The 23969-nt window shown below is 48.6% G+C and overlaps 2 protein-coding genes across 4 annotated transcripts in view; both read right to left on the bottom strand.

The window, feature by feature from the left end:
- ACVR2B (activin A receptor type 2B) overlaps window positions 1-5338 on the bottom strand; it is a 37201-nt gene extending 31863 nt beyond the window's left edge. Inside the window, exon 1 of one of the 2 annotated variants that reach the window (XM_070455432.1) lies at window positions 4899-5338. In XM_070455432.1, coding sequence (XP_070311533.1) covers window positions 4899-4950 — 52 coding nt within the window. In that variant the 5' untranslated portion in view covers window positions 4951-5338. The remainder of the gene's footprint in view (window positions 1-4898) is intronic. The other variant, XM_020897945.2, reaches the window with a different exon arrangement.
- Window positions 5339-8123: 2785 nt separating this feature from the next.
- XYLB (xylulokinase) overlaps window positions 8124-23969 on the bottom strand; it is a 45425-nt gene continuing 29579 nt past the window's right edge. Inside the window, exons 16-19 of one of the 2 annotated variants that reach the window (XM_070455430.1) lie at window positions 22879-22937; window positions 20589-20676; window positions 17985-18079; window positions 8124-13584 (exon numbers count right to left, since the gene is read on the bottom strand). In XM_070455430.1, coding sequence (XP_070311531.1) covers window positions 13507-13584; window positions 17985-18079; window positions 20589-20676; window positions 22879-22937 — 320 coding nt within the window. In that variant the 3' untranslated portion in view covers window positions 8124-13506. Of the gene's footprint in view, window positions 13585-14459; window positions 17690-17984; window positions 18080-20588; window positions 20677-22878; window positions 22938-23969 lie in introns of those variants that run through there. The other variant, XM_070455431.1, reaches the window with a different exon arrangement.

Here is a 23969-nt window from a genome sequence, read left to right as displayed (position 1 = left end):
GAAGCAGGAATCTCCCAGACTTTTAGAACCCAACCTGCCAATCTGAATCTTATGAGGAGAGTGTGAGTGTGAGTGTGAGTGTGAGTGTGTGCGCGCTCGCCGCTGCGGGGAGGGAGGAAGGGGGGTGGTATTAGCCATTAACCCCATCTCCCACAACTCTCTGTCCCTTTAAAATCGTAAGAACATTCTAGATCAGGTTCTCAATCAGGTGATTTATACCCTCTCCAAGCCAAGCATTTCTGGCTTTCCAGATTACTAGCGCTATTTGCATTTTGAGGGTAGAGACCAAGAGATACTGCAAACCACCCTACAATGAACAAGACCCCCCCCTCCCCACCTATGCAAACACCAAAGAATCCCGGGATCCAAACTGTCAGCAGTGTCAAGGTTGAGAAACTCTGCTCTAGAATGAGGTTTAGCCAGCCAGGACCCTGCCTGAGGGCTGTCTGTCCAGGGTTATTCTCAAAAGAAGGATCCGGCTCAGTTACCGCCTACATAGGTCCCCCAGTCCCTGGTAAAAGGCCAGTATTTACAAGTAGATCTAGGGTACTCCGGTCCTCACTGGCACTACCTAAGTTCCCAGGTGGGAGGCTGAAGGCACAGGCAATCAGGGAGGGCTTCCTGAAGGAAAGGGGTGGGGGGTGCGGGGAGGAGGCCGGGGCTGACACGTGAGCAGTGGGCAGGGTCACGAAAGGCAGAGTGAAGGAGAAGTCTCGTGCAGTGGCCACAACAGGTAGGTGGAACCCACCCCGTGCAGCAGATCCGCCAAGGACAGCAGGCTGTCCCTCAGAACAATGCTGCCCTGGAACAATGGGCAGGGCAGGCCGGGAGCCCGGCCTTCGCAAAACCCCATCCAGGGGGCCACGGTTACCTGACATCGGTGCAAACAGTGAGTGTGCACTAGGTATGCACTCACTCTCACACGCACTCATCAGATCCTCAGCGTGTACCATGGGCATGCTTCACTCGGCTCCCTGGAAAGGAAGGAAGTTCCTCGCCGAAGTGCCAGAAGCCCAGGTGCCATCCGGGCGAATCACGGTGCCCAGGAAGACCCTGCAGAGTAGTGGGTGGCCATCAGGGTCTCTCTCCTGTGTTTTCACCCAGGTGGACAGCCTGGGAGGCTGGATGAGTGTCTCACATCATCTACCTTGGAAGCATCTCTAAGAGCTGAGAGTGCCCACCCCTCCCCAAGGGGCAGCCCGGCCACCCAGCCAGGGCCGAGTCTGGAGTGCTTAGCAAGTATAAGGACACGGACACGCTTCCCCAGGGAAGGGTACTGGTGGCCCATGACCCTCTGGTCTGTGTCCTTGAGAGCCACCACCACACTGGGCCTGAGAGTCACTGCACTCACTGCATACACACGTCCCCCCGAGGAAATGGAGCACATCTTTGGGTGGGAGAATAGTTGCCCACAAGGACAGCATGGAGCAGTCAGGGCTTGCACTTTCTGAAGGGACAGACAGGAATCTGGTCCTCCGCCCCAGCCAGGGGCCCCTGACATTTCACTCAGCATACTCCCCAAGCCACAGGCCCTGATCTAAAGCCCAAGTACACAGACAGAGGTCAGGAGTTCTTGGGGGATACACAGATGTGTGTCTGGGATATCCGCTGCAAGGCAAGAGCCAAATGACTTGTTTCAAAAGGACACTTGGCAAGGCACGGATCACAGAAGACTTGCAAAACTCACTAACGCTGATCTTATATCAAACACTGTATACCATGACTGCAGCATCCATTCTGCCTTTTCGAACAGGCCTGAGTCGTCTAATATGGTAGCCACTAGCCAAATGAGGCTGCTGAACATCTAAAATGTACAAAGTCTGAACTGAGACATTCTGTAAGTATAAAACATGCTGTGGATTTTGATGACAGTAAAGAATATAAAATGTCTGTTTTAATACTGACTACAAGTTGAAATGACTGTGTTATATACATCCAGTTCAGTTCAGTCGCTCAGTCGTGTCCGACTCTTTGCGACCCCATGAATCGCAGCATGCCAGGCCTCCCTGTCCATCACCAACTCCCAGAGTTTACTCAAACTCATGTCCATCGAGTCAGCCATCTCATCCTCTGTCATCCCCTTCTCCTCCTGCCCCCAATCCCTCCCAGTATCAGGGTCTTTTCCAATGAGTCAACTCTTCGCATGAGTTGGCCAAAGTATTGGAGTTTCAGCTTCAGCGTATACATTAGGTTAAACAAAATATACCATTAATTTGCCCTTGTTATGGGCTGAATGTGTCCCCTCAAAATTCTTACGTTGAAACTCTAATGCCCAATGTGAACCCCTTGATGGGGTTAGTGGAAGAGGAAAAAAAAAACAAACGGTGCCCACTGGAAGCACCAGGTGAGGCCATGTGAGGATGCAGTGAGAATACAGCCATCTGTAAGACAGCCCTCCCCAAACCCTGACCATGCTGGCATACTGACTTCAGACTTCCAGCCTCCAGACTGTGAGAAAAGAGGTAAGTCACACAGTCTGTGGTATTTTCTTATAGCGGCCTGAGGAGGCTAAGACACACCTGTTTCTTTTTCAAAACTACCAGAAAAGTTTAAAGTCTTCTGTGTGGTTCCCTCTGCATCTCTGTTTGACAGTGCCGTCCTAGATCTTCCTTCTACAAGGGGGTGAGGGTACTTCTAAACAGCAAGCCCAGGGTTTGAAGGCAGCACATCCAGGAAGATGGAGGAACAGGAGGACCAGCTCAGCCCCACCCGGGTCTGTGGAGGCTCCTCCCATAGCTCCTCACAGGTCAGGCAGTGGCCACCAGAGGACTGGCTGATGTGACCATAAGAAACACAGTGACTCCCACCTTCCTACAGTAAAGAATCTGTCTGCAATGCAGGAGACCTGGGTTCGATCCCTGGGTTGGGAAGATCCCCTGGAGGAGGGCATGGCAACCCACTCTAGTATTCTTGCTTAGAGAATCCCCATGGACAGAGGAGCTTGGCGGGCTACAGTCCGTGGGGTCACAAAGAGTCGGACATGACTGAGCGACTAAGCACACACGTACAAGCACTGTTCAAGCCAGGGAAGAGGATGGAAATCCCAGGGACCCAACCCCATCCTGCCTCACCTAATCAGGTGGGGACCTGACACTGGTCAGGAGAGAAGAGTTAATTAGGGAAGAGGCCACCTCTGAAGGCCTGGTCTTTGAAGAACCCAGCAGCGCCAGGAGGGATCCAGAGACAGCTACGTGAGCCGCTGCTTGCCTAATAAGTAGGCTAGCTGCAGCCCTTCCCTCTAGAGGCCAATGTCTTTCTTCACTTCAGAGATCTCACTTGGGACTAAAGCATCTCAAAGCAAAACTTCTAAGGCAGAGAAGGGAACAGGTTCAACACCACCAACACTTTGCTTCTGTGACACATGAAATGGCTCAAAAAGATCCATGACCCCCTTCCATATGGTGCCCAAGTACCAATAAGGGGGCGCTACCCAGGTGGCTAGTGGTAAAGAATGCGCCTGCCAATGCAAGAGATCCAGGCTGGCTCCCTAGGTTGGGAAGATCCCCTGGAGGAGGAATGGCAACCCACTCCAGTATTCTTGCCTGGACAATCCCATGGACACAGAGGAGCTTGGTGGGCTACAGTTCACGGGTGGCAGAGTCGGACATGACTGAGCACGCATGCATCCACCAATAAGGCGTCTCTGTCTTCCAGTCGCTGCATTCAAATTAAGCAGCTCCAAGCCCCACAAGGAGAACTTTCTTGCCTTCGGTGCAGACGGCTAAGCCATGATACACCGGAAAGGAGGCCGGTAGAGTGGGAGTGGGGATAAGGAGATCCGGGATCCCCACCCCCGCAGCAGCCTGGGGATCCCAGCCCCGCCCCTGCACTCCCGGCCCCGCCCTTCGCGGGTTTCCCAGACTCTAAGCTGCTGCCACCGCGGGCGGCAGGGGACCCGCGCTGCATGTGTAATGGGGGCTGGGAACAAAGACGCGCAGGACCAGCTCCCCGGCTGCCGCACACCAGCCTAAGAGACCATCCCGAGCTTCTCCCCGAAGCTTTAATGCGCGGCTTCCCAGGGCTGCCCAGAGTCATCCGAAGCCGGGTGCGGAGCCTGTCCGCGCGCACTCTAGAGTAGGACGCGTCCCAGTACCGCTAAAAGAGGAAAATCTGTGCGCCGGCCAGGGGGGAAAGCGATCTCCCAGCGCAACTCCGCGTGTATACACCCGCACCCACCCACCCTCAGCCGCTAGCACGCAAGCCGAACGCTAGCAGGGTCACCCACCCCCGCCACGTGCTTTCCCAGAGGTCAGGATAAACAGAGACCTGTTGGTTTTTCTTCTCGCCCCACCTCTCCTTCCAGGTGCCCCCAAACAAAGCAGTTTCTCAGGGTGACCGCACCTCGCGTACCGGGGCGCCGCAGGGAGAGCGGGCGCAGGTGGGAGCTGGCGCCAACGGCGCGCCTCCCGGGGAACACCACGCAGACGTGGTGGGGTGGAGTGCAAGAGACTCCTCTGGGCTGTGCGAAGCGGCCCGCTTCGCTCCGCTACACCTAAGTGGCTCTGAGGGTCGCGCAATCCTGCCCCCAGCCAAGGCTGCACCTACAATCCCGCTACCTCCGTATAAGATCTGCCCGCCCCCCTTGGCCACCTTCCCCATGCTCCGATTTTCGTCTCACTCTGGGTTCCACGCGCCCATATAGCCTGAACCCCGACCCTGGGGTCGCCTCCGCGAAAGGGAGCCCCGCAGGCCGCCGCACAGGCAAGATCATCCCCCCACCAAGATCAACGAGCGGGGCGCCCTGCGCGCCCCCTGTCCCCGCCCCGGGAGGTGCAAGCTGGGTGCAGGTGGCGCGGCAAGGAGGCCGCGGGCCCGCCCTTTGTTGATAAACACCGCGCGGCGCCCGAAGCCGCCCCGCGTGCCCTTCCTGCGCCCCCCACGCCGCGCCCCGTTCTTACCGGCGCACAGAGATCCCCAGAGGAGGGCGAGGGCCGCCCAGGGCGCCGTCATGTTCCGCGGCGCCGCCCCGCGGACACCCGGAGCCCGCGGGCAGGGCCGCGCGGCGCTCCCGGGGCGCGCAGGGCCCGGCGGCGGCTGCGCTCTCCTTCCCGCTCCTTCCTTCGGCCTCGTTCCCCGCGCGATTCCTGCGCCTTCGTTCCCGGCAGCGTGCAGGCTCCAAGGGCCGGACGGCGGGGCCGGGCTCAGGGCCGCTGCGGGCGGCGCAGGCTTCGGCCCGGGCTCCGGGACGACGCGGGGGCCGGGGGGCGGCGGCGGGGCGCGGGCCGGGGCGCGCCCGACTCAGGCATCGCGCGGCGGGGCTGGGCCCGGGCCCCGGGCACAGGGGCCGAGTCCGGAGGGGCCATGAACGGGGGGAGGGGTGGGGGGGAGGGGAGCTGAACCGAGTCCAAAATGGCTCCTGAGCCGCGGCCGCGGAGCCGAGCCAGCGGGGAAACCCGGATGTTGGATACAAAGAGGCGGGCGAGCTGGGCGGGGAGGGGGAGGGGAGGCGGGCCCTCCGGCCGCGTGGTCCGCGCCCCCCTCGGGGGCGGGGCCCCAGATAAACAACAAACGAAGGCCCCGCCCCCCGGCCGGCGTGGTCCGGAAGGCGTGGGCAAACTGCACGACCCGAGGGCGAGGCAGGGCGAGGTGGCAGGATTGGGTCCTGGACCACTTAGCCCCGGGACCCCGGGACCTCGTGGCCGCGGCACCGTGATTCCTGCTTTGCACTCTAGAGCCCACGGTCCCGAACGCATGCTGCTTTGCGACCGCGGAGAGGCTGTGTCGCCCCGGACTCTGGCCTGGATTCCCCTCTGCGCCTCCGTCTCCCCACCTGAGATGGGGGTCACAGTGAACCACAGGAGACGTGTCTGTATTGATGGGCGAACTAATCTGCAGAAAAAAAGGCTAATTTCCCTAAAATGACAAGTGGTCTCTTACGTCTGCAACCCAACCCCAAACACACACAAAGGCACAGCTGGGGATCTTGAAATTGGACACATCCCAGGGAGGGAGAGTGGGAGCCCCGCCCCCGCAGAGCAGCAGCAGATGGAAAAGGGCCTCTAGCAACTTGCCTCCCTACCCTTAACCCCGAATGGTCTCTCAGCACTGCACCCACCTAGCCTCCGCCCGCCCTCCCTCACCCCAACCCACCCCACCCCACCCCCGCTTTAATATGCACCTTCAAAACTGTTCTCAGTTGTTCCCGTAGTTAAGCTTGTCCAGCGGGTGTCTCTGCTACCCTCTTCACTCCTCCTCCCCAGATGCCTTCTAGAGAGCCCCTTGTTTTCTGGGTTGGTTTCCACCATCCTTACTACAATCAGGTCTTGGGAGGGTCATGATGGAGAAGGAAATGGCAACCCACTCCACTATTCTTGCCTAGAGAATCCCAGGGACAGAGGAGCCTGGTGGGCTGCTGCCCATAGGGTCACAAAGAGTCGGACGCGACTGAAGCGACTTAGCAGCAGCAGCAGATGAGGCTCCCGGCTAAAGAGGGAAAGCCCGCTCACACCTCAGGGATGAGGGGCGGAATCCTTCGTTACAGAAATGGTCCTCTGGCTGCTCCTGATTTGCCACAGCCTTTCTTGGAGCAGGACAAGAGGAGCCAGGCTCGAGGTGGAGCCTGGAAGTCTGAGTTGTTTTACTTTTCTGAGCCTCAGTTTCCTTTTACAGAAAGCGAGGAGGCTAAATAAATAAGGGGGAAATGTGAGTAGGCTAGATTCCTTCCATGCTTTACATATTTTAAATAGCAGAAACCTTATTCAAACGAAATCTTATGTAAAAGTCCACTTTGTAGAAAGTGTATCAATGAAGTTGAAATGAGGGTCCACCACCCCTAGTTTCCACAGCACTAGGAACACCTCAGGGACCACACTTCGGAGTCACTTACAGATTATAGGATGCTATACTGATGGACACATGACAAGAAAAGCAACTGTCATTTCTTTGGAAGGGAAGATAAATCACTACCTCCTTCCTACTGGAAGGTAGCGACCATAATCTGCGTGCCAACAGTTAGACTGGCTGCTGCTTCTTTGCTACTCCACACCAGGTAGGGTATCACAATAAAGGTTCAGGGTGGTCCAAACAGCCAACACATCTGCATCTTCCACCCTGGCATCTCTGGGAACTTCAAATTCATATAACCAAATGCCTACCTGACATCTCTATTGGGCAGCCTATCAGGTATCTAGAACTTGCCCTAACTAAAGCAGAGGTCCTCATTCCCCAATAAATCTACTCCTCCAGTTGTGCATGTCTGAATCAATGGCGTAACCAGCCAATAATTCAAGTTGAAATTTTATGTAATTCTTGATTCCTCCCATATTCAGTCCATCAGCAATCTAGTTTCAGAAACACATCCACCATCAATCCACTTCTCTTCCAAATAGACTATCACCACCCAGTATCTTAACTTGTGGATCACTGCAAGAGCAGTGAACTAAAATCATGTCTTGTCACCTTCTTTCATTCTTCCCTGGCTATATGTTCTGGATAGCAATTGAAATGATCTTTTCAAAATGGGACTCACTTCACATTTCTCCCTTGCTTCAAATCCTCCCATGGCTTCCTATTATGATGGCTAACAAATTGGTATATGAACAGCCCTACTTCCTCCACCATCTCACCATCATCAGCCAGACACACTGACCTACTTTTTGTTCCCAAGACACATTAAGGTGGTTTCTGCCTTAGAGCCCCCCACCGGAAACTCCGCACTGGCAAGGCTGGAGTTGAACTCCCCACTGGCATGGGGAGTTCCCATGATTCTCTTGCAGAGCTGAAATCCATGTTGTTAGGCTCATAGGATTAGCCTCTGTCTCGACCACCATTTGCTCATGTGCCCACAGGCTGTTTGGGAAGGTGATGCTGGGTATCTGAAATATCAGGCATGAGGTGATGGGAAGGTGAAAGGCAAAAACCCAACAAATGTCCACTCTAAAATTTATGGCAGGGAATTCTGCCATTCAGGAATTCTGTGTGTTCGAACCACTCTTCTTCCCATTTTCTTCCTTCCTCAGTGATCAAGGTGGGAAACCAAGGGATCAGGAAGAAACAGCTGAGCATGGCATCCTTCCATATCAAGTTAATGACAGAAGACTATAGTGTTATACTACTTGGTATCTGTATAGTTATAACGCGTTCTATTGTGAAGCTTAAGTACATTTAACTGGCAAGATAAACTCTTAAAGGAAGCACAATTTTTGTCATTTTATTTAGAGACCTTTTTATTTAAACACACAGAAGTAGCCCCAGCCTGTTTCAGCTCATGAAAGGCCCTGATTATAGAGATATACCATAGCAGGTAATTATGAGAACTATGGGAAACATACATGAGTATATATTAGTGGGTAATTTAGGTACATTAAATTACCAGTACATTAAACAATTTCAGGGGGTACGTTAATTGGATGGATGCATGGCTTTTTTGGCAATACAATTCTCCCCAAACGTATCCATTTACTTCCAACCTGTCCCATGTGCCATCAACTTTAAAAGTTATTTCCCAGACATTTCAAAACTGTTTCCTTTCTTGTCCCCGCAGTTCTTCCCACCCTGTCTTAACTTAGTGGTGGCTACCTTGAGGTCAACTAAATTAGTTGGCTTGGATGGTAATTAGGTAAAAAGGTAACTCTCCGTAGCTCTTATAACAGATTAGATTATGCTGTGCTAATGGAAAATCCCCAAACCCCAGTGGCTCAAAACAACAAAATTTATTTCTCACTCATACTGTAAGTCTGCTGGGGGTCCGGAAGCAAGCTATACTCATTATAGTAACTTAGTAACACAGGCTGATGGAGGCTACATTTTGATACATGCTTCTACTATTGCAGAGAGAGGGGGACAAGAGCCTGGTAAATTACATTCAAGCTCTTAAAACATCAACCAGATTCTGAGAAGATGGGGGCTAGGTTGGTGGCTGCATACCTTTTGAATCTTCCAAAATACTCACAGAGTAACTACATGGAAGAAAAAAAAAAAAAAAAAACAGAAAATCCATGTACATTTACAATAAAACCAGGTGACAAGGTTTCCCCCAAAACACCAGAATACAAATGAATCGAGACAACTACCAACAGTAATAAAAGCTTCATGGACTAGTCTGTGCAAGGGGAAGCTGAGGAATGGGGTGAAAGAGGTACCTGGGAAATACAGAATCCCAAAATAGCTAAGAGATAGTCACTGGAAAGCACTGATTCAGTAACAAGAACAGTTGGTGAAACTAGGAGGGGTTTTTTCCTTCAATTCAATAGTGAGTGAATCAAAGAGACTGGTAAGAATAGAAAAAAACTAGAATGGTCCATCCTTGTGAACACTTAAAACTGACAGGCCAAGCCTCCTTTTTAGGTCAGGCTCCTAAAGGTGGAGAAATCTCTGGAAGTGCTGGATAAGATGTTTTACTTCCAGTCATCATGCAGTAGCTGGAACAGTTATTTGCCCTTTGGAGCCATGACAAGGAAACTGGACAAAAGATAGGAGTCAACTATCTTTGGATTTTGCACCATCTTGAAACCTCTGTGAAATGAGAAATAGTTGAAGTGAGGCTTATGATTGCCCCTGCTTTCTGCTTGGAGACACATTCCAGTCCACAGTGCAGCAAGTGTGTAAAACAAGCAGAACCTGGTCACCTTGCAGAGTTGGGATCGGAGACAGAGGTTGGAGATGGGAAAACTGAAGGAGCAGAGAGAGGAGGGCACGGCATTGAGAAAGCTGGAGGTCTGCAGACAAGTCTCCTTGGGGCTTTTGCTGAATTCAAGGTTTCACATACTTAGAATCAAACTCCATGAGGGAAGCAAGCAAGCTGAATAGCTCCAAGACTGGCACAGAACACTTTTTATTTCTAACTGGTCAAAGTGGACAAGTCCTTACTCAACACCCAGGACACTGGGAGTAAAGACTCAGAGGGTCACTCCAAGGGCAGTGGAGATGAACTAGCCCTGGAGTCAAGGCTCTGTAAATGCACACTGCCAAGCCTTGCCGTGATCAAGCTGGTCTATAAGTAACTTAAATACCTACCAGACAACAGATCAACACCTTTTTAAAAGAATTCAACACATCTGGCACTGTACCATAAAAGAATTTACAATGCCCAACATTTAATTTTTAAAATAACTGAATATGAGAAGAAGCAGGAAAATGTAACCCGTCAGGAGGAAAATCAGTCATTAGAAACAGACAGAAAGGGCAGAGATGATGTTACTATCAGTCAAGGAATTTTTAAAAAGCTCTTTTAAACATGCTGAAAGACATTTGGAAACAGGAACATCATGAAGAGAGAATGAAGTACTTCAGAAATGGACTTTCAGGAGATAAAAGAAATACAGTGTCAGGGGACATATGTATACCTATGGCTGATTCATGTTGATGTTTGGCAGAAACCAACATAGTTCTGTAAAGCATTTATCTTTCCATCAACAAACAAACAAACAAACAAAAAAGAAAGTGTCTTTTTTTTTTAATTGGGTAGAATTGACATTTTTTCCCGTATTTTTAATTCATTTAACTGTTTTATTTTTATCAATGTTACAGTATTACAAAGCTATACTTCACCTGTCACTGTTTTAATTATATCCTATAGATTTCATTATCAATCTTTTTTCTGTCCATTAATTTTTCTTTTTAACACATTTCTATAAGTTTTATAAGTATTTTACACCTAGATCTTGAACATTTTGATTTTTTTTTTTTGCCCCGCTGTACAACTTGCAAGATCTCATTTCCCCCACCAGGGATAGAACAGAGACAGTGAAAGTGCCAAGTCCTAAACCACTGTCCCATCAGGGAATTCCCTCAATCACTTTGTTGGACACTCTGAAATTTTGCTTTATGTTTTCCCTTTGCCCCAGGAGTCCTTTGACTTGCACATTTTGTCTTTGCAACACAGCTCTTTGAGGTTTTATATATATATAAACATTTATCTATTTACTTATTTGGCTACACCAGGTCTTGGTGGGAGTTAGTTCCCTGACAACGGATCAAACCCAGGCCTTCTGCATTGGGAGAACAGAGTCTTAGCCACTGGACCACCAGGGAATTCTCATGACGCTCTTTATACTGTCCTCTTCTTTTTTTTAATTTAGTTGTTACTTCTACCCTGTCAAAACATGTACCATTTGATACTCTTCTTCCACCCTAATCCCCACTTTCACTTCGGTCTTAGATCTAAAAGGATTCAGTGCTCACTAGCAATCCGTTTGCTGAAGTTTCCCCAATCATCTAATTGGATGAGGCTTGTTTTAGTAGAATACTGAGGAGTTTAGTAGAATATTTCCTGAGCTCTTGCATGATTAAAACTTTAAAAAAAAAAAACTTAAAAAAAAAATCCTTGATACATAAAGGGCAGTTTAACTAGACACAAAACACTCGGTTCATAACTTTTATCTGAGTTTCTTGAACATTTGCTCCACTGCTACCTTGCTTTTTGATGCCAACCTGATCTTTCCGGAGACTGTCTGTCATTTTCTTTCTGGGCCTTTCCAGCTCTTCACGTTGTTTTTGCTGCCTTAGCTTTTTTCATTCTTATCTTCTATATGATTTATAGTACTTGTGGTCATTCTTATTTTCATTTGGATATGTTGTAATTTAGTCTTCATCATCTAGGGTGATTTTATCTTTCTGTTCAAATTCTTCCCCAAGTTTGGTCCGTTCTCTTTTCACATTATACATTGTTCACATTTTCATTTTTATTACGAGTTTCTAGATTTCTGATCTGTGGTATTCTTTCACAGCCACAATTGTTTCTTATTTTTTGAAGTTCATGTTAGAGGGTTGTTATAATTTACCCTTTGTTCCTTTTTACGTGAAGTATGTCATTAGCCTTAAAAGTTATGATTCTCACTTTGTTTTCTTCTCATACTTGTATAAATAATCAGCTCCTTTTTCTGTTTATGTTGATATCCCTGTAATAATGGGCAACTCTATGGGGGCAGGGGTAAAATGAGGAGTGGATTGAGCAACTTACTCTTTTTTTTGATAGGAGACTTCTTGTTTGTTGGTCAGTAATGGAATTTCTTTAATAAGTAACGTCCAAGTGGTGGTGAGGTGGGGGAGAGTTGTCTATTTTCTTCTGAATCTTTGACCTGCTGCTGATGGGCTGTGGTCTTCAGCTTTTTGCTTCCTTTTTTGCCTTCATCCATCAAGCTTAGAAGGGTATCACTCCCTTTCAAGATGACTTCATCTTTTTCAGATGTGGTATCTCTTATCCTACTTAAACCTCTAAACTCCTTCCCTTAACTTCCCACCAGTCTCCTCTGATCCTCTAGGTCTCAAACCTGTTGCAGCATTTGTGTCCTCTGGATGAGACCACAAGTAGTTAGGTTTAACCCAAGTCCAACTTAGGTGCAGGCCTGTGGCAACAGAAAAATCTGGAGGATTTTGCAGGAGGCAGGTCACAGAGGACTTTCTATGGAGGCTTTTGCAATAATTTCAGCAAGGAATAAAAGGGTCTAAAGTAAAACAGGGAGGGGTGGAGAGAAAGGAACTACTTTTAAGGGATTACTGAAGGAATAACCAAAGTTACTTGGTGACGGATCTGAGGTGGGAAAGCAGATATCTGAGTTCTGAGTTTGGGTTCCTGAATGAATGAATGGATAGATGGTGGTACCAATTCACTGAAACACAAAGTCTCGAGGAGGAGGTTTGGGGAAGGGCATGGGAAGATGAGTTGCATCTGAAGTACCCCTTTGAGAATGCTGACCAACTCCAGAGAGAGTTCTGGCTGCAGACACCAAGCTGGGTATAACTAGTATTTAAGGAGCAGCTGAAGTCCAAGGCTAGATGAAATCACCCAACAAGAGGGGACAGAATCAGAGGGAAGGAGGAATGAGAACAGAGATTTGGGGCCCAGCAATAATTGAAGAGTAGATAGGGCAGAAGTCTCAGTAAAGAAGAAAGAATGAATGATAAATAAGGAAAGTAGGTGGAGAAGAAAATGGTAACCCATTCCAGCATTCTTGCCTGGGAAATCCCATGGACAGAGGAGCCAGGTGGCCACAGTCCATGGCATCCAGAGTTGAACATGACTGCGCACACGTGCACACAAGGAAAGCAGGAGAAAAGTTGGAGAGAATGGCTGTCAGAAGACAAAAAGAAGAATCATCACTGCAATGGATTAAGACATACAAAGTAAGTTAAATGTATCATACTGATACTAAAAACCTAATTGCTTTCAGAGGATGCTTGGGGATCAACTTATCCTGAAAACTGGTGAATAAAGAGGAAAGAATCTATTTATTTCGCTTTGTCTTTCCCAATCTGCTGAAAGGGGAGAAGTCACAACTTTTCTTGGATATATCCCAAGCTCAGTGTTATCTTGCCTCCTGGGATAAAGACAGGAAAAGAGAGATGCCCTCCTGCCCTGGGCACAACGGCATGGGGATGCGAGCAGCCCATCTGGACTCAGGAGGATGTGCTAAGATGGGCTTTAAGGTGGTCCCAGGCAGGGCTGGAGCACCGCAAGAAATCAGGTGGGGAAGTGGGAAGGGCAGAGCTGCCCAGAATAGGGAAGAGGATCCCAGCTGTGCAAGGCCACATCTCCAGGTGGGGTCAGGGGGCCTGGGCCTGCAGAATTCACTCTGGAGGCCCCCGGGTCTGGCTCAGGAGTCTCTGCTCAAGCATAGCATACCGCTGGAGGAGGGCCTCATAGACCTGGAGGGGTGGAAAGAGCAGTTTAGGATGGGGAAGGGATGGTGCCTCTTACATCTCTTTGCAAATTACAGTTTAAAAACTTTTCCAGCCCGCTCACTTGCAATTTAATTTTTTTTGCTGGGCAGACAAAAGAGAAGTGTCAATTCACAAAAGAGGAAATGGTAGTAGTTCCCCAACCTGTAGTTTTAAGATCTTTAAAAAATGGGAACTAAGACAAGAAACCAATTTTTGTTCTTAAATCTACAAAACATTTAAAAATTCTGATGAAGGTGCCTGGAAATGACTGTCTCTTTGCACAGTTGGTAGAAGTTGGTGGTGCAACACTTTTGGAAATCACCTCAACTTTACATTTGGATAAAGGGGCTTGAAAATGCCCATAGCTTTCGACCTGGTTATTCTACTCCGCAAAGCTCTCAAGGAAATAATCCTAAATGTAGGGTGCTAGGTACACCAAAGGTCTTCTCAGACACCACTAAACATTCAGACTCATAAGACTACCATGGGTTACACCTTGACCCTCAACAGAATATACTGGAGGAACATGAGTGCTGGCACAGCGGCTGAAAGGGCCCATGAACAGTTTGTACAGGTGTCCAGGGAAGGGTCTCTTTGCCTCCCTGCCTTCTCCCCTCCCTACCCCCCCAGGTCACAGCTCAGATGCAAGGAGATGAAATCCACATCTTACAGGTACAGTAGCCTCATTTGCCACAGGAGCATCTCTCCCAACAACTCCGTGGGCAAGAGATGTGCCTGTGAGAGGTCACAGCACTCAGGGAGCCCTAAGTCTGATTTATCCTTAGGTATTTGCGTTTTCCCACTTAAGATGCAGTTTCCTCATTCAAGGCCATATGGCCATAAGCAATGTTGCCTAGTAACACTGTTGACATTCCATTTTTTATTAAGTCTCGAAGGAAGCAGAGCTAGAACATTAACCAAAGGTCAAATTCTCATGCAGAACAGGCAGAGGTTTTGTTAATCCTTTACCCACACAGGATTAATCATAATAATCAAAAAAACTAGAAGCAACTGCTCTTAAGACATGGAAAATGCTTGAGAAATGTGGTTCATCAGCCAGTCAGAATATTATGCAGTCATTAAAAATAACATGTAGGCACATTTTTAAGAATATAAATATTTGGTTGTAATGTAGAAGTTTAAAAGTGGGATACATCTGAAAGAATGCTTTAACACACAATCAGGCAAACTGTGATTTGGGGAAATATATCTTGATGAAAATGAGGCATAAAATGGAGAGTGAAGAGAGCTTGCAATATGGAATGTAGAGATTTGTAAAATTAAAATCTGTCAATAGAGTAATAGTTGCAAATATTCAAACAATAAAGTCTGTGGCTAAAGGAGCTAAAAGGGAAAAAAAACTAAAATGGACTACAAAATTATGTATATAATGTGCTATAAAATAAAACCCAAACCAAAAAACCAACAAGTGAAAAAGGGCCAGAAAGAAATACAACCCCACATTCTTCCTCTTCATTCCTTTCATTTAAAGCTCTTTTAGCCTGTAGCTTGCACAAGTGTAAGCCTTGCAGTTCAGGTCAGTGTGTGTTACAGATAAGACATCATAGACCAGCAACACTGAAGACCAGGGATCCATATTTCCATGGGACTCACATATACCACTAGGAGGTCATGCCAATCTCCATTTGGCTTAACCCGCCCCTAAAGCAAGGACTTTAGCAACTGATTATGCAACAGGGCCTCTGCCCATGAACTCACTGGGGAAGTAAGGGGGCCTTTGATCTCCTCCCCAAGGAGGAAACTGAAACATTCAGCTGAGCCTACAGGGAAAATACAGTTCCTGTCTTGAGTTTTGACTTGAGCACAGGTGCGCCATAGAAGGCAAATAGAGGATGCTGCCCGGCTGTTTACAATCCAGTCCTCAAATAAGTCACTTGTGCCAACAATCACAGCCTGTCACTGCTTGCCAGCTAGTGCTGAGAAGGATTCTGAGGTTACACTTGGGTTTAACAGTAAAGAGTTCCATGAGCTATTAGCGACTGGTCATAAGCAAGCCAGGGAGAGTGGCAGGACACACACTGAGTGTTTGCCACCTGTCATGAGGCAGGCGCAGCTGTTTGTTACCCTAAAGCTTTCCCCAGCTCCCTTCTTCCTTTCTGGCCACCTTCTAGAGAGGATAAAAGAGCAGCCAGACTCTACCCCCGGCTGACTGTATAACCAAGTGGTCATCCGCTGGGGGAGTTGAGGGGAACAGAGGGAGACACTCTCTGCCCAATGCCATGGTCTGATTCCTGCCTGTGAACACAGCTGTGGGCAGACAGGATGTTAGAAGCAGCTACAAACATCCTGTGGCCATGTGGAGCATGGCTAGTGCGGCACGATCCACTATGGTAGCCACAAGCCATATGCGGTCCTGAGTGCTTGCAATGTGACTGCTGCTGCTAGTAGAAAATACATACCAGATTTCACAGCTCATCCACACACACACACACAAAGTAAAATATCACACGAGCAACTTATTAATTACATGTTGAAATGACAGTAGTTTGGCCATTTTGAATATATTAAAGTCAGTCACTTTTTTTTTTATTTTTAGGAGACTACCAGAGGATTTAAATGACATGTGGTTCTCATGATGTTCCCTTTGTCCACTGATGATCTGGAGAATGTCAAAGAACCTGACTCAGAGCCCTGACACAGCTGAACCACTGAACCAACACTGGCAACACCATCCGACCTCCTGTGGTATAACAAAGCCATGCTAGGCAAGCATTCTTTTTAAGCCTCACAATGAGTAGGTTAAAAGCAGGCTGGGGAAAAAAAAAAAAAAGCAGGCTGGACAAATGTCCCCCAGTTCCCATATGAAGAAACAGAGGTTTGCAGATGAGTGCAGGTCAAGGTCACGTGAAGGTCACATGGAGAGGGAGAGGCATGATAAGAATCCTAACCCAAAGGCCCTTTATCTCAAAGCAGGCTCTTTCGACTGCATTGAGCTGCCTTTTAAACAGGACGCACAACAGAAAGTAATGGCAGCCTGGGCAGACCCATGTGGGCGGGTTATCTAATCACCTGGAAAGTAGGAGCTTCTGCTTCCAAGACAGGCGGGGAGACAGTTCTCCAGGGTGTTTCTCCACATCTTGTGACAGCTTTTGTTCCTGACTATCTCTTCAAGGGTGTTTGTATAGCAAACAGCCTTGGAAGATGGACAGAGGGGAAATCGGTGTGCTGATCAGGATCAGAAAGATAAGGACCCCTTTGAGGGCCAAGGCTGGACCGGTTTGTTGGCAGCTCCTTTATGATGCTGGGGGATTCCTAAGCTTGGGGTCCCCTCAGTTGGGTCACAGACACAGTGAGGGCACACCATCATGTGGGTCCACTCCACACTGCCCCAAGGCTCTTTAAGGCCAAGGAACACTGATACAAACATGGAGCCTATACTGCCTGCGGTACTGTGAGTAATAAAGCCCTCTGTTTGGGTCGCCCCTGCTCCTGGGCTGCAAGAACCTTCTACAAACTGGAAAGGTGGTGCTAACCATCCAGACTGCCCCTTGCTACAACTGGGTAAAACTCGAAAGCGTCATCCCAGCTTCAGAACTTCCTGTAGGATTGGCCGAGGGCTCCACTGAGATGGCACTGCAGCAGCTCCTCTCTCACCTTGCCCCAGCCCTGCCTCTTCCATTGCCCTTCCACAGATGCAGATTCCAAGAGTGCCCCCTCATAAACCTCCTATATGTGCAAGTGTTAGTTGCTCAGTCGTGTCCGACTCTTCGAGACCCCATCTGTAGCCCTCCAGGCTCCTCTTTCATGGGATTCTCCAGGCAAGAATACTGGAGTGGGTAGCCATTCCCTTCTCCAGGGGATCTTCCCTACCCAGGGATCGAACCTGGGTCTCCTGCATTGCAGGCAGATTGTTTACCGTCTGAGGCACCAGGGAAGCCCACAAATCTCTTGCATCCTCATCTACAACTCAGGGTCTGCTTTCCAGGGTAGCAACTTGTAGCAAGCGGGGTCTGTGTTCCCCAACTGAGGAACCACACAGTTGTCTTGGATCCAGACTTCAGATCTGAACAGTAGAAACCCAGCGTGTCTTACGCTTAAGTGACAGAGTCTTTCAGCGGCTTCTGTAATCCTGTGAATTAGAAGCAAGCACCCACTCCAAGGCATCAGAGCAAGGAAGATGCACCCAGTGGGCCATCTGATCCCTGGGGCTACAAGATTAGAGGTATCTCTGAATCTCAGAGACAACCTGCTTTTTTTGCTCTATTTTTTTGACAATTAAAAAAGAAAAAAAAGTTGATACCCTCTTCAGTTGAGCACAACAACTGTAATGTAGGTGACAAAGAAAATACTTACCTTTTAGAAATAAGAACCTAGTTGGTTTTTCACAATGCAAGTGCCGCAAATACATATGGATGGTCTCTTACCTGAGACGCTCCTGGGGTTGGGGTTGCAACTAATCTGGGATTTGGGGCTAACTTCACGATCTCTGCGAAGGGCACGTCTGTTCCAGCTGCAAGGCCTAGAAGGGACAGCTCGCTTTGTATCAGTGTATATTGCAAATGAAGGCGTTACCCGGAAATAGCATTTTATCTCTGGAGTGAGAATATGTTCTAAAACTGGATTATGGTGACAGTTGTACAACTTAATAAAATGTTTGGTTTCTTTTTTCCCTTTATATTGGCTGTGCCGAGTCTTTGTTGCCGCACACGGGCGTCTCTTGTTGCAGAGTTCAGGCTCAGTTGCTCTGAGGCCTGCGGGATCTTAGTTAACCCATGTCTCACCCATGGATGGTGGATTCTTAACCACTGGACCACCAGGGACGTCCCACAACTTAGTAAAGTTACTAAAAAACGCTGAATTGTATAGTCAAGTATGGGTGATTTTTTTACATCATATAAATTGTACCTCCATAAAACCATCTTAAAAAAGGGGAGAAAGCGAAGACAAGTTTCGAGAGCAGCCCTCCTTCTCAGCAGGGCCTAGTTTGTCAGAAGTGCATGTTAGGAGGCAGCTAACCTCTGAGCTCTGACAGAGGGGAGGGTCTGCCTGCCTCCCCTCCCTCACATGAGTCCACTCTCCCCATCGCTCACTGCACTGCAGTCACCCCAGCTTCTCTCGGTTCCTTCTGCCCAGAGCCTTTTCACTGTGCAGAATGCTCCCTCTCTTTTCAAAGGCGCTGCCCCTAAGAACATCCCTGCCGCCTGTCCGCTCTCCTCAGGGCGTGTCACACCACTGCCACAGGTTTAAGGGCTCTCCCTTCCTGAGACGGACGCCCCGAGAGGCCAGGCCTTGGTCTCCACTGGAGCCCCGGTGTCGAGCACACTGCCTGCGTCCAGGAGGCACTCAGTAAGGGCTCACCAAGCAAAGGAGAGACGGGGCTGGAAAGAGGGAAGGCGGCCGGAGGTGGGCAAGGGAAAAAGAGGAATTTCCAAGCAAATTAAGGAGCAGTATCAGACTGAAGGGAAACTCAGGACCAAGAGGGAAGGAGGGCCCACTCAAGATGGGAGGCCTGGTTCTCGCGCGGAATGCTGGAATGTCCCAGTCCAGAGCTGTGTGGATGAGGGGCCAGTGGATGGCGGGGTGGCCCCCAGAGAGACTTCTCCAAAGACTCTGGTCCCGCTCCACTTATGGCCTGGCTTTTGTCCCTAGACATAGCTGGAGAGAATGGGTGTGGACATAAAGTGGGAACTGGTGTTCCAGGACTTAGCTCAGGTTTTAGTTTTGCATGGCAGTACAGGGCAGTGTCCCCAGGTAATCTCTGGCAACTAAACAGGCACAGAAGGGAATTCCCTGGCTGTCCAGTGGTTAGCACTCAGCACTCTCATTGCCAGGGCTTGGTTCAATCCCTGGTCAGGGAACTAAGATCCCACAAGCCAAGCAGTGCAGCGGCGGGGGGGGGGGGGGGGACGGACGATGGCATGGAAAAATAATAAAGAAAAACAGTGCAGAACAGCAGTGGAGGCCCCAAAGAGCAGTTCCTTTCCTGTTTTGGCAGAAGGAGTATAAAGTGAACCCCACTGAAGGCTGGAAGCTTATGGAATGGAGTTTTCAAAGTTCTGAGAAAAACATTTTAGAGCCCTTGGTCCAGCCCAGGTAGCATTCTTTGGGAGGGTGGACGTGTAAGCCCTCAGAAAACTATCACCTACTGGATTTTTTTCTTAAAAATGTATTCAGGCTGTATATTCTAACAAAACTAGCATAGAAATGAAGAAGGAAAAAGACTGAAGGGAGTCAACAAAAAACAGGAAACAAAGACAAACTCAAAGTGTAGATAAAGTCAACAGGATGTAAAGTTTGATTAAAAACAAGAGTCTAGAGATAAATTGCCTGATGATCTCACCTCTATGGAGGTGGCAGCACATGGGATGAGGAAGATGAGGGGAGGGAATGAAAGAGTAACAGTTTATTAGGAGGAGGCTATGCTCCCTGATTGATTCTCAATGTTCAAAGAAAAAAATACAAGGTTAAATAAGTGTGTTAAGAAGTTAAGGATAAATGTGTGAAGAATAGAACGGCCAGAGGGAAAGGACACAGCCCTGGAGGTACGTGGGTGGGCAACCTGAGCAGGCAGAGGCTATGGCAAATGGACCACATGGGTGAAACAACATCCCTGTGGGCCTTTGCTGCTCCCCTAGTCTCTGCGACGCCTCTGTCAGAGCCATGGTCCCCCCGTGGAGCTGTCCAGGGTCCTGGACTGCTTGGCTCTGAAGCGTTCACTTTTGTGTCCATTTCCTGCTCTTGTTGAAAAGATGGCTCTGGGCATCATCTATCCCTCCTACCTACCCGCTGTCCAGACTCAGACCAAGTGCCCTCAACCAATGCCTGGGCAGGCTTGTTTAGTTAGGACTGTGCCTCTCTTTTCCGGTTTAAGTAAAAAATAAAGGCATAGAGGGCTTGGGAGGGGAGAAAAGTGAAGCCCGCCATGTTCCTGAAGACTGAGAACATCCCAATCTCCCCTTTCCACTGTCCTCAGCCCAGCCAGTGCCCCAACCGCTTCCAGAGGTGTCTGCCCCCATCCATCCACCTACCATGGAAAGCTCGGTAAGCGGAGCCCACACAGGCAGAGTTGGCGGTGTCTATGACGTACACGGGTGCACCAAACACATCTGCAAGCACCTGGAAAGGACAGAGGTTCTTACTGTGGTGAGTCATTCCTTAGAGGGGCTGTGGACACAGACTTCAATTTTCCAGGCTCTCTTTTCTCATGCCTTCTGATACCTTCGATTCCACCTCTACCGCCTTAAAGGATGTACATTTGACCATGCCTGCCACCCTGGTGATCCCAGGGTCAGGGTGACCTGGGAGAGGTCTCCATTGGAGGGCCTAGGACCTCCAGGTTGGCCCTGCACTGTTTAGCCATTTTATCAAAGACAAGGAGGAAGTTTTAGACTGGACGCTTAGCAAACAGCCAAGGTGGAGATGGCTAGGTCTCTTGACTATTACTAACAAGATCAGACAAACCCAAACTAACAAGAGCAGGTCTTATAGGGATAAACATAAAGCTTTCCATGTAAGTCCCCCAGATAAACTGTGTTAGTTTAGAATAGAGGACCTGTACTAAGAGGAGCTCATGTGGAAAAGACTTGAGGTTCTTAATTCATGAGAGATATTGGAGATGTGCTTCCCTAGGGGCTCAGCAGTAAAAAAAAAAAAAAAAAAAAAAAAATCCGCCTGCAATGGAGGAGACACGGGTTTGATCCCTGGGTCAGGAAGATCTCCTGGAGAAGGAAATGGCAACCCACTCCAATATTCTTGCCATGGGAAATTCTATGGACAGAAGAGCCTGGCAGCCTACAGTCCATGGGGTCACAAAAGGGTGGGGCATGACTTGGCAACTAAATGACAGAACTGTTGATGTCCCATCCAGATCCCCTAACTGGGCTGGCGTGCACCCTCACCCACATGTCGTGAGTATTGGCTAACAGTTCACAACTGCCTCTCAAAAGAATTGCTCTTGGGACTGCACATGCTCAAAAATGCAGAGAGTGAGGCTGAACAGAAGGGCTTAGATGCAGATTCTCTGGTCAGTGAATACATCCAGGTAAACAAAGCCCCCAAAATGGGGCACAGGACTTACAGATCTCACGGTCAGATCAACCTGTACATGAGCTCTCCTTGACACACTGAGGCAATTCTTACTGAAAAAGAACAGATTGCTCCTAAACCAGAAGAGGAGGTTGCACAAAAGAAAAAGATATTCCAGAAGAAATGGAAGAAACAAAAACTTATGGCCCTGGAATAAACGCCGCAAAAAATAAATGCAAGTAAAAGTGAAAAAAAAAAAAAAAAGAATTGCTCTTGGAACTCCCCTGGCAGTCCAGTGGTTAAGACTCTGTGCCTTCCAATGCAGGGAGTGCAGGTTTAATCCCTGGTCAGGGAACAAGGATCCCACATGCCGCAGGGCACAGTCAAAAAATAAAGAAAAATTTTAAAAATTGCTCTTGGCTGAACAGAGGCTCCCTCTCACGGGAAGTTATTTTCACCTCTTCCCATGGTAGCTAGTTGCCCCCTTACTCCAAGGTGGAGCCAAGTCTGCAGCATAGTTCATGTGCCTCATCTCCACATGGGATGGAGCTGAAGCTGACTCCAGCCAGAACCACATCCTTGCTTATCCTTCTTCCCCTGCCCTGCCCGCTTCCCTCACTCCCTTTCTCCTGGGAGCACTCTCCCAACAAATCACTTCTAGAAGAATGCCCATCTCAGGCTCTGCTTCTAGAGAACCTTACCTAAGGCAAGTATGTTACACCTCAACAGTCAATACCCTTACTCAAACAGCGAAGGCAGCCTCAGGCTGTATCTAAAACTGCTCAGTGTCCCAGTAAGACACTGGACAGCTCCATGATGTGACGGCCTGACTGTCAGATATCTGCAGGTTGACTCCACTTTGGGTCATGTATTTCCAACACAATGAAGGACCAGAAAGACAGTGACAAAGTCTGGCAACTGAATAACAAGAGGAATGGCTGGGAGAATCAAAGACGTTTAAATTGGAAGGGGGAAACCTTAAGGAAGACAAGAACAGTGGCCTTAGATGTCAGAAGATCTGCCGTGAAAGACAGGCATTTTCTGTGTGACTTCAGAGGCCGATGCTGGGATCAGAGAGTGGAGCTGGACAGGGCAACGGATTTCATTTGATTGTAAGATTGAACCTGTTCTCCTTGTGAGCTGTAAAGAGCTGGCTTCCTGGGAGAAAATGAGCTGTAAGCTCCCCATCTCTGCAGGAGTGGGAACAGGGGCAGTATTACTGCTGAGTCTTTTGCTCTTAGAAGTATTAGACATGGAAGAGGCCCTAGTGCGGAGCTTGCTACCAGCACTCACCTGTAGCATGTCTCTGTTGTGAGATGCTCCTCCAGTAGCCAAAATCTTTGTCTTGGGCACTGTAAGGGAAAACAAAAAACAAAACAAAAAAATGGCCGTGACAATCCCCCCAAGGCAGAAAAGGCTGTTTTTCAGAGTTCTTCTGCCACAAAAGGCTGGTGTCAGGTCAATGCCTCTTACTTGTCACACGGGGCTTGGGGGGAGATCTGAAGCTGGCTCTATCCATGTGGACTTGTCATATAAAATCTGCTTGTGAGGCCACTGCCTCACCCACCTCTTGGGGATGCAACTAAAGAGGGTTCACAGGATGGTTCTAAGGTTCTGGCCATGTTGCATTTCTTTTTTTTAATGTCAATTGTTTCAGAGTAATAGAGGGACAGAGGTTTTGTTTTCTTTACCTTTCCAAAATTATTTATTTCTTTATGTCTGGCTGTGCTAGGCCTTTGCTGCTGCGCGGGTTTCTCTCTAGCTGTGGGGCGAGGGCTTCTCACCGCGGTGGTTTCACCTGCCGTGCAGCGTGGGCTGTAGGGCATGCAGGCTCCAGTGGGTGCGGCGCACGGCTCATAGTCAACCCGGAATCGAACCCATGTCTCCTGCATTGCCAGGTGGATCATTCACCGCTGAGCCACCAGGGAAGCCCCAGTGCTGTATTTCTTAACCAGAGTGCTCAATGAACCGGTGTTTGATTTTTTAATCTGTCTTTGCAGTTAGCTCTATGAAGCATATATTCTGCTGCATGCAAGATATTTTCCACAATAAAAAATAATAAACTGCCATCTAGTAAAAGACATATAGTTCCACTTCAGGTTAAAATGGAGATGGTCAAGACAGAACATCCCTTGTACTGTAACAATGAGAGACTGCTGAACCAAAAAAAAAAAAGATATATATATATGTATATATATATATATTTAATGCTAACAAAAAGTGGTAAATGCAGGGGATTCTCCAGTGGACCAGTGGTCAGGACTTGGCACTTCCACTGGTAAGGACCTGGGTTCAACCCCTGGTCGGGAACTAAGATCCCACAAGCCATGCGGCATGCCTCCCTCCCCCATAAAAAAGTTGTAAATGGAAAGAAATGTAAATAA

The sequence above is a fragment of the Odocoileus virginianus genome, chromosome 26 (genome assembly GCF_023699985.2).
Source record: "Odocoileus virginianus isolate 20LAN1187 ecotype Illinois chromosome 26, Ovbor_1.2, whole genome shotgun sequence".
Taxonomy (NCBI): Eukaryota; Metazoa; Chordata; class Mammalia; order Artiodactyla; family Cervidae; genus Odocoileus; species Odocoileus virginianus.
The sequence above is the reverse complement of the archived record's forward strand: the minus strand, read 5'-3'. Positions and strand labels throughout refer to the sequence as shown.